Source organism: Labrus mixtus, chromosome 9 (assembly GCF_963584025.1).
Source record: "Labrus mixtus chromosome 9, fLabMix1.1, whole genome shotgun sequence".
NCBI classification, from domain to species: domain Eukaryota; kingdom Metazoa; phylum Chordata; class Actinopteri; order Labriformes; family Labridae; genus Labrus; species Labrus mixtus.
This window is the reverse complement of record NC_083620.1, coordinates 29,157,821-29,173,852: the sequence shown is the minus strand read 5'-3', so window position 1 is coordinate 29,173,852 and position 16,032 is coordinate 29,157,821. Positions and strand designations below refer to the sequence as shown.

At 42.7% G+C, this 16,032-nt stretch overlaps 1 protein-coding gene across 2 annotated transcripts in view; it reads right to left on the bottom strand.

Annotated features, from left to right (window-relative positions):
- clip3 (CAP-GLY domain containing linker protein 3) overlaps positions 1 to 16,032 on the bottom strand; it is a 32,883-nt gene that overhangs the window by 10,737 nt on the left and 6,114 nt on the right. For both annotated transcript variants that reach the window (XM_061047274.1, XM_061047275.1), the window contains exons 2-7: positions 13,854 to 14,285; positions 5,540 to 5,679; positions 1,356 to 1,449; positions 700 to 861; positions 486 to 604; positions 113 to 349 (exon numbers count right to left, since the gene is read on the bottom strand). In XM_061047274.1, coding sequence (XP_060903257.1) covers positions 113 to 349; positions 486 to 604; positions 700 to 861; positions 1,356 to 1,449; positions 5,540 to 5,679; positions 13,854 to 14,262 — 1,161 coding nt within the window. In that variant the 5' untranslated portion in view covers positions 14,263 to 14,285. The remainder of the gene's footprint in view (positions 1 to 112; positions 350 to 485; positions 605 to 699; positions 862 to 1,355; positions 1,450 to 5,539; positions 5,680 to 13,853; positions 14,286 to 16,032) is intronic.

Sequence of the window (16,032 nt, the reverse complement as noted above, 5' to 3'; positions counted from 1 at the left end):
CAGGAGGGTAAAACATTGTGTTGTCCGTACACTCTTACGAGCACCCTTTACGCTCAGAGTGAAAACCATTATCCTCTATCTTCTAAATATTCCTCCTAAGTGCTCCTCTGACCTTCATGTCGTCGAGCAGCACGCGCTCGCCCAGCTTCATCCCCAGGGAGGACAGCATCAGGTTTCCGGGGATGTTGTCGTAGTTTGGCAGCGTGGCTCTGGGGAGGTTACAGCTCAGAGGGACGGCGTCCAGCAGCAGCTGCTTCAGCTCTTTGGCCACCATAGCCGCCTCCGCCTTGTCCAGACTCATGTCCATCGGGTCGGGGACCACGTCGCCCGGGACCTGGCTCTTATCATTCTGCAGAGAGTGAAAACTTTGATTCAGTGAGCTCAATCACAAACGAGTGTGAGTATTTGAAGGGGAACTTCAGACCTTACTTTACATATTCTGGGGCAGAAATCACAAACAGGAAATGAAAGGCGTTTTTTTTTACCCGGACGCTGGGGTTTGCTCCGTGCTCCAGCAGACATTTGACCGCCCCCAGACAGAGGTTGGAGGCGGCGATGTGGAGAGCCGTGCCGTAATGAAAATCACTGCAGGTGGAGTTCAACACTGTGGACACAAAAAATGAGAGCAGGATGAGAAAGCACTCGTTTCCTTCGTGTGTGTGTGTGTGTGTGTGATTGATTCTGTCAAAGTGTGCGTACCTCTGGGTTTAGCCGCTTTCAGCAGGATTCGGATCAGTTCTGGGACGTCGAAGTACGCGGCGTAGTGCAGAGCGTTCATGTTGGTCCAGCGGCTCCTCAGACTGACGTCGGCGCCCAGAGAGATCAGCTGACTGGTGAGACGCAGGGCGGCCGACGGGTCGCCTGCAGACGTAAAGACGATGAAAATGAGAGACGCTGAAGGCTTGAATGTTTGTTTCACCAAACAAACACAAACACATATTCTGTCAGTCACCAAACTATGAAATCAATGAGTTCTACAATTCTCTTATCAGACTCTTTTATCCAAAGTGACGTACATCAGAGAGTAAGAACAACACAAGCAAGGATCTAGAAAAAAGGGAACAATGTCAGTAAGAGCAAACGATCAGCTTTGAGTCTGATTGGACACACAGGTGCTGACAGGAAGTGAGCAGAGGCAAAGCACAACATTGAGGGCAGTTCTTGAGAGCTCTAATCAGTATAGAAACCATCTTATAAGTCGTCGTTATCAAACAAAAACCATCGTCATTACCATCATCATCATCAATAATATGGAGACCATCATCATTAAGTTAGTAGGTATTCATGAAAGAGCTGGGTCTTTAGCTTTTTCTTAAAGGTGCAGAGGGACTCTGCAGAGTTAACAAACATCTTACCGACTCCATGAGCGCCGGCCTTACAGCTGTAGTGCAGCAGCGTCATGTCGGTCAGGCCGTCGCGGTCGTTCACATGGCAGCCTCGCTTCAGGATCTGAAAAAACAAGACAGACACAAAGAGCACGACGTCAAAAACACAACATTTACCGTCTCATCAAAGTGTTCATCCTCAGGTCATCTGAGGGATTCTTGGAAATGTCTTTTATGCTGATCTACGTTTTAAAACTCACACAAAGTGTAACAATGCAGGAAGTTTCAGATCATGAGGTAATCGTATGTTGGAGTAATCCCAGGATGAGTCTGCAGAGGGCGCTAAACGCCTCGTTCTGTAAATCCCTCCATAGTTCCCCGATATGAAACCAAGAATTTCACCAGACGGCTTCAAGCCTCTACGTGAGCCGCTGGAACCTCTTACATAGACTCTCTTCTCCCAGCACTGGAGAGCAGCCCTCCCCTGGCAGCCCTGCAGCGTTCAGCCCTCCCAAGGAAGGTCTCCACAGAGCTGGCCAATCAGAAGAAAGTGGGCACGAGGGAGAGGGGGGCCTTAAAGAGACAGTAGCTGAAATTAACCGTTTCAGGCCAGAACTGAAATGAGTGTCAGATTAATAAGGAGTTTTTTGAGCTGCAACATCATGCAAAGCTTCAGATGGCCTAGCGGTTAGGGTGGCATCATGTACAGACGCTAAAGTCCTCTAAGCGGACGGCCTAGGTTCAAGTCCGGTCTGTGGCTCCTTTCCAGCATGTCACTCCCCACTAACTCTCTCTCTCTCTCTCTCTCTCTCTCTCTCTCTCTCCCAGTTTTTCTATTCTAATCCAATCAAAAACAGCTGAAATGAGGGAGTGGATTTATGAACTTTGGACTTGTGAATTTGTAATTTTTGCTGATTAAAGAGGTTGTTTCACTTCAGTTCTCTGTGATATCTCGTAAATTATGTGTGATGTTATTTACATAAATTATGGCCAGAAAAATGTAAAAGTAAAAGTTATGATATTTAAAAAAAAAGAGGTTTGCAGTTGGTGAACACCTGGTAAGAAATGTGACACTTGAATCCATCTTTCAGCTTCTTTCTGAGTCACTGTCAGCTCCTTGTTTTTTATTCCTGCAGGCTGAGTCAGCTTCCTGCTGAGTCATGGTCGAGCCTCATTGACTCTACATCTCTCTCACTCTCTCTTTCTCTGCACCACACTCTCTCTCTCTTTTCAAATCGATGCAGCCATTTTAACTGGGTCAATGTCACCGTGTCTGTGTGTACTCGTATTACTGACATTGTGAGGACTCACCTCTGAAAAATGTAAAGTATGAGAAGTCGAGGGCCCGTGTCAGCTGATTTTTATTGTTGCGCTCTAAGCTGAAAAAAATATCAACTTTAAGAAAACCGCTTCACCTGTCAATGTCACAACTCCCTCACTGACTAATCAAAATCAAGAAGGGGCGGGACTTCTGATATCAGCTTCGTCAACAACAATGGCCGAAAGAGAAACTATCCTGACTAATCCGATCTGCTGCTGCTGATGCCAGGACACGATTACTTTACGCTAAGTTTTGGTGGCAGAATATTAAGCATCTTAAAAAAGCTATATAAAACAAACCGTATCGAGAGACGCAGCAGTAGTGTGCTGACTCTCGTAACCTAGCAACAGTTAGCGCCAGTGAGAGGTGCTAAGATTGTGAGCGCTGCCAGCACTTAAAGAATCTCTTCTTTTTAATGTTTTGTTTTAGTTAAGTTTTGGTAGTCTTAGTTTAACTGAGATGATGCATCCAGAGGTGAAATGTTAGACTGCAGGAACTTTACGTCAGGGACCAGGACCGTTTGCAGGAAATCAATGTGTTGCCACAGCAGAGACCAGGGACTAAATCAAGACCCTGTTCTGGGGGTTGTACTGTCCTTTAGATACTGTGGAGATGGAGCTTGTTTGTGCTAATTATTTTTGATTTATTGAATATTATCCGCGTTTATGAATAACTCTTGGGATAAGTTATTTTAAAAATGCAACCCCTGTACAATGTGTACGATTATAAAAGATGAGCTATTGATGCCAAATTCATTTCTTGTTCCAGGCTGTAAACACGATCTGCTGTAAAAAAAAAGGGCAGTAATAAATGAGACCTAATGCAGAGTCTTTGGCTTCAGCCTCAAGTGGACACTAAAGGAACTGCAGTTTTTTGCACATCTTGCAATGGATTCATTTTTTAACACAGGAGCTAACCGCATGGTTAAACCTTTTTAGGGTTTAATAATTACCAGCCTGTTTAGCAGCTTTATTAAAGCAGCTTTCTCTCCTGTTTGTTTTTATTTTTTAATAATAATACATTTGGATAATGATGCATGTCTCACACAGAACAAAATGTGTAAGGCTTCTCTCTTACAGCTTTAATACCAGCTCCACGCAGCTCAGGGGTCTTTCATTGTTCATTATCTGTGTCCGTGTACTGTGTGTGTGTGTGTGTGTGTGTGTGTGTGTGTGTGTGTGTGTGTATCATGAGGGTTGAATCTGGGTCAATGTGACAATGACAACTGAGTGTGGTTTCGGGCTCCATGCCAGAACAACTAGAGCAGGGCCGTATTCAGGCAGTTTAACACAACTGGTCGACTGTTTGAGACACAAGACGACAAAGAGAGAGAGTGAGACCTGCAGTCCTAGCTTGATTGTAAACTAGCTGTTAGCTTTTTTTAGTTAGCATAAACATTAGCTGTAGGCACCAAGCTAACTGGCAACGAACCACAGAGATTAAATATGCTGGTGACCATCTTAAATACATTTAAAGGGAAATGCCCACATTTACATTTCCATATTTTGGGGTCTAAACAACAGAGATGAGGACTTCAGTTCCAGACTTGGACTCGTGTCACACTTTAGTTGCAAACAAATGTGACAAAGACTTGAGACTTGACTTGATTTGAGATTTAGGACTTTTGCATAATCTTTTGTATTTTGGAAGCATTACCATGAGGAGCTGAAAGTCTTTCTCTCCACTTATGTTTATCATATTACTTCAACCTGCCGTTGTCCTCAGAGAGAGTTGAGATCTGAGTTGGACTTTCAGCAGGTATAAAAGGTTTGGGAATTACTCCGGTAGATTGCTTGAATTGGCAATCACAAAACAAGCATCAAAGGTCGCAACGGTATCCTTTAAAAAAATAAACTTGTGACACAAAAATTGTGTCAATAAAGTTGAGTTCACTTAAAATGTCTGACAACATTACATCGTGGATCCCTACAGAGGAAACCAAAATTTTAAGGACAAAATGCTGTTTTATCAAACAACTGTGACATCTCACCGTTCAAAGCCACCAAAGTTCATGGATGAAAGAGTAATTCTACGTCTCAGAACACGGGAGTTGCTGATATGCCACTGTTTGACTCTTTGAGTGTGTACTAACACACTTGAACACACCCATAACAAATAAACCTAACCAACAGATGCAGCAGGAGACAAGCGACTTCTGTTTGTACAATTCTACAATTCTCTTATCAGACTCTTTTATCCAAAGCGACGTACATCAGAGAGTAAGAACAACACAAACAAGGATCTAGAAAAAAGGGAACAATGTCAGTAAGAGCAAACGATCAGCTTTGAGTCTGATTGGACACACAGGTGCTGACAGGAAGTGACCAGAGGCAAAGCACAACATTGAGGGCAGTTCTTGAGAGCTCTAATCAGTATAGAAACCATCTTATAAGTCGTCGTTATCAAACAAAAACCATCGTCATTACCATCATCATCATCAATAATATGGAGACCATCATCATTAAGTTAGTAGGTATTCATGAAAGAGCTGGGTCTTTAGCTTTTTCTTAAAGGTGCAGAGGGACTCTGTTTGGTGAGATACATTTTGACTTTTTGGCAACAGAGTCTGGCAGCCTTGAAGAAAGCAATCTACTGCAATAAATATAACCTTTGTGTTCCTGTGAGACCTCTAGTAGGTTTTGTCACATCACCAGAATTTTAATCTTAGATAAGATTCGAGTAATAATCAAATAATATCGATATCTGTGATCCCAAAACAACATTTTAAAGTTACAGGCAAACTCCCACACAATGTCTAACTTTCAAACCTTTCTTTATTGGCAAACAGTTTGTAAAAACAGACAGGACTTCTTCATGTTTGTTGACATGCTTGCATTGTAAGATCCCCTGCCACAGGAAACGTTTTGATGTGTTGGTGTTGCTGTGTTCTCACCTCGTTGCCGATGATGTCGATCTTGTGCTGCACCTGGGGAACCCACTGACGCACGATAGCGAACAGCTCCGGGATCGTGGTCTGAGGATCCATGAGGATCTCCAAACAGGCCGGGTCATTTGGGTCAAAGAAGGTGAAGGCTGGAGACAGACGGAGATAAGAAATGTTAGAGTTAACACCCGAACAGGACTGGAAAGAGGGAAGATTGACACACAGGGAAAGAATGGAGGAAAAGTTTTGGAAGAACAGAAAACAGCGGATCAGGCAAGACGTTGAGGCCGAAAAGTTTCAGCCACCCTCATTGTGGGCGGCAGTAGCTCAGTCTGTAGGGACTTGGGTTGGGAATCGGAAGGTCGCCGGTTCAAGTCCCGGCACGGACCAAGTCCGGAAATTGGTCTGGTAGCTGGAGAGGTGCCAGGCCACTTCCTGAGCACTGCCGAGGTGCCCTTGAGCAAGGCACCTAACCCCCCCCCCCCCACAAGCTCAGGAGCGCCCGCCGTAGGGCAGCCCCCTCACTCTGAGACCTCTCCATTAGTGCATGTCCATAGGATCCTGTTTGTGCATGTGTGTGTATTTCAGTTCATGTTTGTGTAGCATGTTTACTAGACAGAGTGTAAAAAACGAATTTCCCCTCGCGGGATCAATAAAGTATAAATTCTTCTTCTTCTTCTAAATCAGAAGTAACCTGTGAGCTTTGCACTTTCTCTTCCTGCCAGCTCGGCAGTCTGAGCTCTGAGGGCGGATTTCATTTCACTGAGTGACTCGAATCACCTCGACAACAAACGTCACTTCACTGAACTGTCAGCGGCTCAGGAGTCCGTTAAGTTATTCAGACAGCCCCAGTTTTTTTGTCCACAGTCAGACTCAGAGTGGGAAATCATTTTAAACTGTTGTGTTCCTTTGTAAACACATTGAAGGGATGTTGAGACTCTGTGAACTTAGTATTATTTCACCACTCAATCAATGAGCTTCTGAAAGACTTTGGTGAAAGTGATTGGACAATTGATAAGCGGGAGGTGAAACAACAATCTCAGAACTCATCGGACATTATCTGATGACGATACAGCCTCTGGGATCTGTAGAGAGAACTTTCTAGGGCTTCCAGTGAAAGCAGCAGTTAGCTATAATGGGCTTCTGAAAAATGTCCATGGGTTTTATTTGTTAACAGAACGACTAGCAACTTGAGAAGCAAGACTGGAGTTAGAGTTATGCAGGATCGTCTAAGCACAGAGGCCGCCCCAAACAAAATCACCAACGACCTCCTCACCTCTGCAGATTCTAGTCACATCGGTATATTTATTCTCCTCGACCTCTTCCCAGCCTTTGACATGATCTCCCACGCCGTCCTCCTCAACCTCCATATATAGGCATCGCCGGAATAGCTCTCTCTTGGTTTCAATGCTACCTCTCAAACAGAAAACAGTCCGTCACCATCAGAAAATCCCGCTCCCACCCATCTCCAGCCAAACATGGTGTGCCTCAAGGCTCCATACTTGTCCCCCCCCCCCTCTTTATAATTTACATGCTCCATCTTGTTTGAAACGTTTCTGAACAAAAACACTCAGACTACAAACACAAACCAGAACTCTTCAAATGACACGAATGACCCTTTCACTGCTGTCAATTTGTGTCACATCAGTTTACTTATTCTCCTCGACCTCTTGCCATCCTTTGACACAATCTCCCACGCCGTCCTCCTCAACCGCCTATCTCACCACCTCGACACCACAACAATAGCTCTCTCTTGGTTTCAATGCTACCTCTCAAACAGAAAACAGTCTGTCACCATCAGCAGCTCCCGTTCCCCAATAATGGTGTACCTCAAGGCGCCACACTTGGACCCCCCCCCCCACTTCATCATTTAAACATGCTCCCTCTCGGTTAAAACGTTTGTGGACCAAAGCACTCAGACTACAAGCATGAACCAGAACCCTTCCAATAACAATAATTGTTTAAATTGAACCCTGATTCTGTATCTCTGGAATAAAAAACAAGCAAGGAAGAAAAATAAGCAAAAAGATCAGGTGTTCAACACATTACCTCTCCTGATTCTCATACAAAAATCTGTCAAAATAGCGACACTTTGCTGCCTAAAAGCAAGAAATTCAATCAGAATCCTCGTAGCAAGACTCTCACAAATGTTAATGTAAGAAATCGTCATAAATATTCAGATTAAACTTGTAGAAACAAAGTTCAGTTTCACATTTAGTGAGGACTGAAAATTGTCAGTCAGGCGGAGGAGAACTGCTCTGTATTCACTGCTGCACGGAGAGGGTCACACACACACACACACACACACACACACACACACACACACACACACACACACACACACACACACACACACACACACACACACACACACACACACACACACACACACACACACACACACACACACAGAGTTTATAATGGAGTTGGTCGACCCTGAGTTTGTCTCATGAATACCGATCACCCTGTCAGACATTCAGCAGTCATTTCAGAGCTTTTTAAACCTATTGATCGTTCAAAATGATACAAACTTTATGCACCGACAATCCTCTGCTGTTTATGACTCCAATTTTCTCTGCATGCATACTCTCTGTGTGTGTGTGTGTGTGTGTGTGTTTTGTATATCTGTGTGTGTCCTCTTAGAGATTCTGCAGATGTTTCTTCACTTCACTGTTTTGTGTTGTGTGTTTTAATGGGAATCAGAGGCTGAACTTTATTGATCCTCCAATTTTCAACAGTGATTTGAACAAAACATCGACCAGAAATATCAATGATGTGTGTGTGTGGTATTAAAGGTGGTGTTACAGTGTGTATTTAAGGTGGTATGATGTGTGTGTGTGGTATTAAAGGTGGTGTTACAGTGTGTATTTAAGGTGGTATGATGTGTGTGTGTGTGGTATTAAAGGTGGTGTTACAGTGTGTATTTAAGGTGGTATGATGTGTGTGTGTGGTATTAAAGGTGGTGTTACAGTGTGTATTTAAGGTGGTATGATGTGTGTGTGTGGTATTAAAGGTGGTGTTACAGTGTGTATTTAAGGTGGTATGATGTGTGTGTGTGTGGTATTAAAGGTGGTGTTACAGTGTGTATTTAAGGTGGTATGATGTGTGTGTGTGTGGTATTAAAGGTGGTGTTACAGTGTGTATTTAAGGTGGTATGATGTGTGTGTGTGTGGTATTAAAGGTGGTGTTACAGTGTGTATTTAAGGTGGTATGATGTGTGTGTGTGTGGTATTAAAGGTGGTGTTACAGTGTGTATTTAAGGTGGTATGATGTGTGTGTGTGGTATTAAAGGTGGTGTTACAGTGTGTATTTAAGGTGGTATGATGTGTGTGTGTGGTATTAAAGGTGGTGTTACAGTGTGTATTTAAGGTGGTATGATGTGTGTGTGTGGTATTAAAGGTGGTGTTACAGTGTGTATTTAAGGTGGTATGATGTGTGTGTGTGTGTGGTATTAAAGGTGGTGTTACAGTGTGTATTTAAGGTGGTATGATGTGTGTGTGTGGTATTAAAGGTGGTGTTACAGTGTGTATTTAAGGTGGTATGATGTGTGTGTTGTATTAAAGGTGGTGTTACAGTGTGTATTTAAGGTGGTATGATGTGTGTGTGTGGTATTAAAGGTGGTGTTACAGTGTGTATTTAAGGTGGTATGATGTGTGTGTTGTATTAAAGGTGGTGTTACAGTGTGTATTTAAGGTGGTATGATGTGTGTGTGTGGTATTAAAGGTGGTGTTACAGTGTGTATTTAAGGTGGTATGATGTGTGTGTGGTATTAAAGGTGGTGTTACAGTGTGTATTTAAGGTGGTATGATGTGTGTGTGTGGTATTAAAGGTGGTGTTACAGTGTGTATTTAAGGTGGTATGATGTGTGTGTGTGGTATTAAAGGTGGTGTTACAGTGTGTATTTAAGGTGGTATGATGTGTGTGTGTGGTATTAAAGGTGGTGTTACAGTGTGTATTTAAGGTGGTATGATGTATGTGTGTGGTATTAAAGGTGGTGTTACAGTGTGTATTTAAGGTGGTATGATGTGTGTGTGTGTGGTATTAAAGGTGGTGTTACAGTGTGTATTTAAGGTGGTATGATGTGTGTGTGTGGTATTAAAGGTGGTGTTACAGTGTGTATTTAAGGTGGTATGATGTGTGTGTGTGTGGTATTAAAGGTGGTGTTACAGTGTGTATTTAAGGTGGTATGATGTGTGTGTGTGGTATTAAAGGTGGTGTTACAGTGTGTATTTAAGGTGGTATGATGTGTGTGTGTGGTATTAAAGGTGGTGTTACAGTGTGTATTTAAGGTGGTATGATGTGTGTGTGTGTGGTATTAAAGGTGGTGTTACAGTGTGTATTTAAGGTGGTATGATGTGTGTGTGTGTGGTATTAAAGGTGGTGTTACAGTGTGTATTTAAGGTGGTATGATGTGTGTGTGTGTGGTATTAAAGGTGGTGTTACAGTGTGTATTTAAGGTGGTATGATGTGTGTGTGTGTGGTATTAAAGGTGGTGTTACAGTGTGTATTTAAGGTGGTATGATGTGTGTGTGTGGTATTAAAGGTGGTGTTACAGTGTGTATTTAAGGTGGTATGATGTGTGTGTGTGGTATTAAAGGTGGTGTTACAGTGTGTATTTAAGGTGGTATGATGTGTGTGTGTGGTATTAAAGGTGGTGTTACAGTGTGTATTTAAGGTGGTATGATGTGTGTGTGTGTGTGGTATTAAAGGTGGTGTTACAGTGTGTATTTAAGGTGGTATGATGTGTGTGTGTGGTATTAAAGGTGGTGTTACAGTGTGTATTTAAGGTGGTATGATGTGTGTGTTGTATTAAAGGTGGTGTTACAGTGTGTATTTAAGGTGGTATGATGTGTGTGTGTGGTATTAAAGGTGGTGTTACAGTGTGTATTTAAGGTGGTATGATGTGTGTGTGGTATTAAAGGTGGTGTTACAGTGTGTATTTAAGGTGGTATGATGTGTGTGTGTGGTATTAAAGGTGGTGTTACAGTGTGTATTTAAGGTGGTATGATGTGTGTGTGTGGTATTAAAGGTGGTGTTACAGTGTGTATTTAAGGTGGTATGATGTGTGTGTGTGGTATTAAAGGTGGTGTTACAGTGTGTATTTAAGGTGGTATGATGTATGTGTGTGGTATTAAAGGTGGTGTTACAGTGTGTATTTAAGGTGGTATGATGTGTGTGTGTGTGGTATTAAAGGTGGTGTTACAGTGTGTATTTAAGGTGGTATGATGTGTGTGTGTGTGGTATTAAAGGTGGTGTTACAGTGTGTATTTAAGGTGGTATGATGTGTGTGTGTGTGGTATTAAAGGTGGTGTTACAGTGTGTATTTAAGGTGGTATGATGTGTGTGTGTGGTATTAAAGGTGGTGTTACAGTGTGTATTTAAGGTGGTATGATGTGTGTGTGTGGTATTAAAGGTGGTGTTACAGTGTGTATTTAAGGTGGTATGATGTGTGTGTGTGGTATTAAAGGTGGTGTTACAGTGTGTATTTAAGGTGGTATGATGTGTGTGTGTGTGTGGTATTAAAGGTGGTGTTACAGTGTGTATTTAAGGTGGTATGATGTGTGTGTTGTATTAAAGGTGGTGTTACAGTGTGTATTTAAGGTGGTATGATGTGTGTGTGTGGTATTAAAGGTGGTGTTACAGTGTGTATTTAAGGTGGTATGATGTGTGTGTGTGGTATTAAAGGTGGTGTTACAGTGTGTATTTAAGGTGGTATGATGTGTGTGTGTGGTATTAAAGGTGGTGTTACAGTGTGTATTTAAGGTGGTATGATGTGTGTGTTGTATTAAAGGTGGTGTTACAGTGTGTATTTAAGGTGGTATGATGTGTGTGTGTGTGTGTGTGGTATTAAAGGTGGTGTTACAGTGTGTATTTAAGGTGGTATGATGTGTGTGTGTGGTGTTAAAGGTGGTGTTACAGTGTGTATTTAAGGTGGTATGATGTGTGTGTGTGTGTGTGTGTGTGTGGTATTAAAGGTGGTGTTACAGTGTGTATTTAAGGTGGTATGATGTGTGTGTGGTATTAAAGGTGGTGTTACAGTGTGTATTTAAGGTGGTATGATGTGTGTGTGTGTGGTATTAAAGGTGGTGTTACAGTGTGTATTTAAGGTGGTATGATGTGTGTGTGTGGTATTAAAGGTGGTGTTACAGTGTGTATTTAAGGTGGTATGATGTGTGTGTGTGGTATTAAAGGTGGTGTTACAGTGTGTATTTAAGGTGGTATGATGTGTGTGTGTGGTATTAAAGGTGGTGTTACAGTGTGTATTTAAGGTGGTATGATGTGTGTGTTGTATTAAAGGTGGTGTTACAGTGTGTATTTAAGGTGGTATGATGTGTGTGTGTGTGGTATTAAAGGTGGTGTTACAGTGTGTATTTAAGGTGGTATGATGTGTGTGTGTGGTATTAAAGGTGGTGTTACAGTGTGTATTTAAGGTGGTATGATGTGTGTGTGTGTGGTATTAAAGGTGGTGTTACAGTGTGTATTTAAGGTGGTATGATGTGTGTGTGTGGTATTAAAGGTGGTGTTACAGTGTGTATTTAAGGTGGTATGATGTGTGTGTGTGGTATTAAAGGTGGTGTTACAGTGTGTATTTAAGGTGGTATGATGTGTGTGTGTGTGGTATTAAAGGTGGTGTTACAGTGTGTATTTAAGGTGGTATGATGTGTGTGTGTGGTATTAAAGGTGGTGTTACAGTGTGTATTTAAGGTGGTATGATGTGTGTGTGTGGTATTAAAGGTGGTGTTACAGTGTGTATTTAAGGTGGTATGATGTGTGTGTGTGGTATTAAAGGTGGTGTTACAGTGTGTATTTAAGGTGGTATGATGTGTGTGTTGTATTAAAGGTGGTGTTACAGTGTGTATTTAAGGTGGTATGATGTGTGTGTGTGTGTGTGTGTGGTATTAAAGGTGGTGTTACAGTGTGTATTTAAGGTGGTATGATGTGTGTGTGTGGTATTAAAGGTGGTGTTACAGTGTGTATTTAAGGTGGTATGATGTGTGTGTGTGTGTGGTATTAAAGGTGGTGTTACAGTGTGTATTTAAGGTGGTATGATGTGTGTGTGTGGTATTAAAGGTGGTGTTACAGTGTGTATTTAAGGTGGTATGATGTGTGTGTGTGTGTGGTATTAAAGGTGGTGTTACAGTGTGTATTTAAGGTGGTATGATGTGTGTGTGGTATTAAAGGTGGTGTTACAGTGTGTATTTAAGGTGGTATGATGTGTGTGTTGTATTAAAGGTGGTGTTACAGTGTGTATTTAAGGTGGTATGATGTGTGTGTGTGGTATTAAAGGTGGTGTTACAGTGTGTATTTAAGGTGGTATGATGTGTGTGTGTGGTATTAAAGGTGGTGTTACAGTGTGTATTTAAGGTGGTATGATGTGTGTGTGTGGTATTAAAGGTGGTGTTACAGTGTGTATTTAAGGTGGTATGATGTGTGTGTTGTATTAAAGGTGGTGTTACAGTGTGTATTTAAGGTGGTATGATGTGTGTGTGTGTGTGTGGTATTAAAGGTGGTGTTACAGTGTGTATTTAAGGTGGTATGATGTGTGTGTGTGGTGTTAAAGGTGGTGTTACAGTGTGTATTTAAGGTGGTATGATGTGTGTGTGTGTGTGTGTGTGTGTGTGGTATTAAAGGTGGTGTTACAGTGTGTATTTAAGGTGGTATGATGTGTGTGTGGTATTAAAGGTGGTGTTACAGTGTGTATTTAAGGTGGTATGATGTGTGTGTGTGTGGTATTAAAGGTGGTGTTACAGTGTGTATTTAAGGTGGTATGATGTGTGTGTGTGGTATTAAAGGTGGTGTTACAGTGTGTATTTAAGGTGGTATGATGTGTGTGTGTGGTATTAAAGGTGGTGTTACAGTGTGTATTTAAGGTGGTATGATGTGTGTGTGTGTGGTATTAAAGGTGGTGTTACAGTGTGTATTTAAGGTGGTATGATGTGTGTGTGTGGTATTAAAGGTGGTGTTACAGTGTGTATTTAAGGTGGTATGATGTGTGTGTGTGGTATTAAAGGTGGTGTTACAGTGTGTATTTAAGGTGGTATGATGTGTGTGTGTGGTATTAAAGGTGGTGTTACAGTGTGTATTTAAGGTGGTATGATGTGTGTGTGTGTGGTATTAAAGGTGGTGTTACAGTGTGTATTTAAGGTGGTATGATGTGTGTGTGTGGTATTAAAGGTGGTGTTACAGTGTGTATTTAAGGTGGTATGATGTGTGTGTGTGGTATTAAAGGTGGTGTTACAGTGTGTATTTAAGGTGGTATGATGTGTGTGTGTGTGGTATTAAAGGTGGTGTTACAGTGTGTATTTAAGGTGGTATGACTCACTGTAGTCCTGGGGCAGAGGGGCCTGGGCGGAGGGGTGCACCATGGCTCTGCGGCGCGGCTCGTGGACCGGACTCTGGTACTGAGACACGGACAGCGGTTCCTGCTCCTGCTCGGCCTCCTGCTCCCTGCCGGTCAGATGCTCCTCGTCTTCCTCCCTCTCCTCTCTCTCCTCCCGCTCCTCCTCCTGCTCGTCCTCGTCTTCGTCGTCCACCTCCGCCCTCTCCTCGCCCTCCCCCTCCCTCTCCTCCTCTAGCCCGTACTCCTCATCTTCATCCTCCTCTTTCTCCTCCTCTTCTTCCTCCTCCTCCGTCAGCACCTCCTCCTCCTCCTTCTGGACCCTGCCCTCCTCCTGCTCCTCTCGGTCGTGCCTCTCCTTCTCCTGCACCTCCAGGTTCTCCTCTTTAGTCATGATGAGGGATGCTGCAGCTGGGCCTGTCACAGAGGAGGAAGAACACATTAATGTAAAATAAAAATCACATCTATTAATAAGAAGATTTTTCATCATGACATCAAACACTTGTGCAGCTTGAACGAATACCCGTCAAGTTTGAACAAGTGGTAACCTCTGGTTTTGAAATATGAAGCCAGACAGGAAGTGTAAAAAACTGCAGTTCCTCAAGTGTCCACTTGAGGCTGACTCCAAAACTCAATGAAGTAACTTTCAACTAAGGCAAGTTTATTCATGTCGCACATTTCAACAACAAGGCGATTCAAAATGCTTCACACAAGACAAGAGCATCATGACAGAGGAAAGAAAAGAAACATTCAAATAGAACATTTAAAAATCACTGAAATTATTAAATCTGAAAATATTCAAATAAAAATAATAAAAATTAAATTAATAAAAAAGAAGTTAAAAAGTTAAAAAAAATAATAATTACAGTGCAGAGTAAAAGTTTAAAATCGTATTAAAGCTGTTTAATTAAAGGCAGCTTTACTAAAAGGAGAAGGTTGGCTATCTTTTTTTAAAGATTTATCTTTTTGGGCTTTCATGCCTTTATTCTGAAAGGACAGTGGATAGAGTTGGAAGCCATGGGAAAAGTAGCAGCAAGTCGGATTGGAAACCGGGCCGCCTACTTGGAGCGTGCTAGCGGCGCCACTCTGCTGTGATCTGTTTCAAATGAGCATCAAGTCTGTTTTTCACAGAGATCGCTGCAAGCTGGACAGAGAAGATCGAGCCGGACAGGAAGTCAGTCAAGGGAATGCACAGAGCATCTGGTCAATTTCAAAATAAAACACCTTAAACCTCAGACTCCTGATCGTATGTTCCCCCGTGATCTTGTAGTTCTCCTGAGATCTTGTGAACCCGAAACTGAGACAGTGGGGCAAGGGGCTCCTCCCATTGGACAGAGCAAAACAGTGGCGCCACTATGTGGAAATTGTGTTTTAACTTTTGCTCAACCAGTAATCAGACCTGCGCATCAAACGCCTCATCAGGAGGTTTTTCAGCTGTCCAATCGAGGAGCAGCTCGGACTCCTCCTGTCTGAACCAGGACCGCTCTTTTTAGTCCTATAGTAACCATCTTCAGATTAAGACCGGCCCGGTCTGCTCTGCCTTCACTTCATCCACTCTTCTTCTCTGATCTGCAGCATCAGACGAGCGCTATGTTTAGCTCCTGCATGAGTGTGTGTGTGTGTGTGTGTGTGTGTGTGTGTGTGTGAGAGAGAAAGCAGGGATAATGTAAGCCAATTGAGCCACTGATTACAGAGGTAGCTAAAGACGCTAATGCTAACACTCAGTGTCCATCACCGGCCGGACTGGATGGATTCTGCTCTCCACTTTACAAAATGGACGAGGCGCTGAAATGCATCCAGGAGCCACTCCCTCCATCAGCTCAACATCTGTCTCCTCCGCCATCTAACGTATGAGTAAGGAAGGAAGGAGGAAAGGAAGGAAGGAAGGAAGGAGGAAAGGAAGGAAGGAGGGAAGCTAAATGTGCAGAATCCTTGAAATTCGTTCACATTTTTCTGGGATAATAATTCACTTAATGAAAACAGCAGACTGTGTCCCGGTCCAGTTCGTCTGCATCACCTGGAGTCTTTCAACACCACAAAGACACACACACACACACAGACGCACACACACACACACACACACAGACACACACACACAGACGCACACACACACACACACACAGACACACACACACACACACACACACACACACACAGACACACA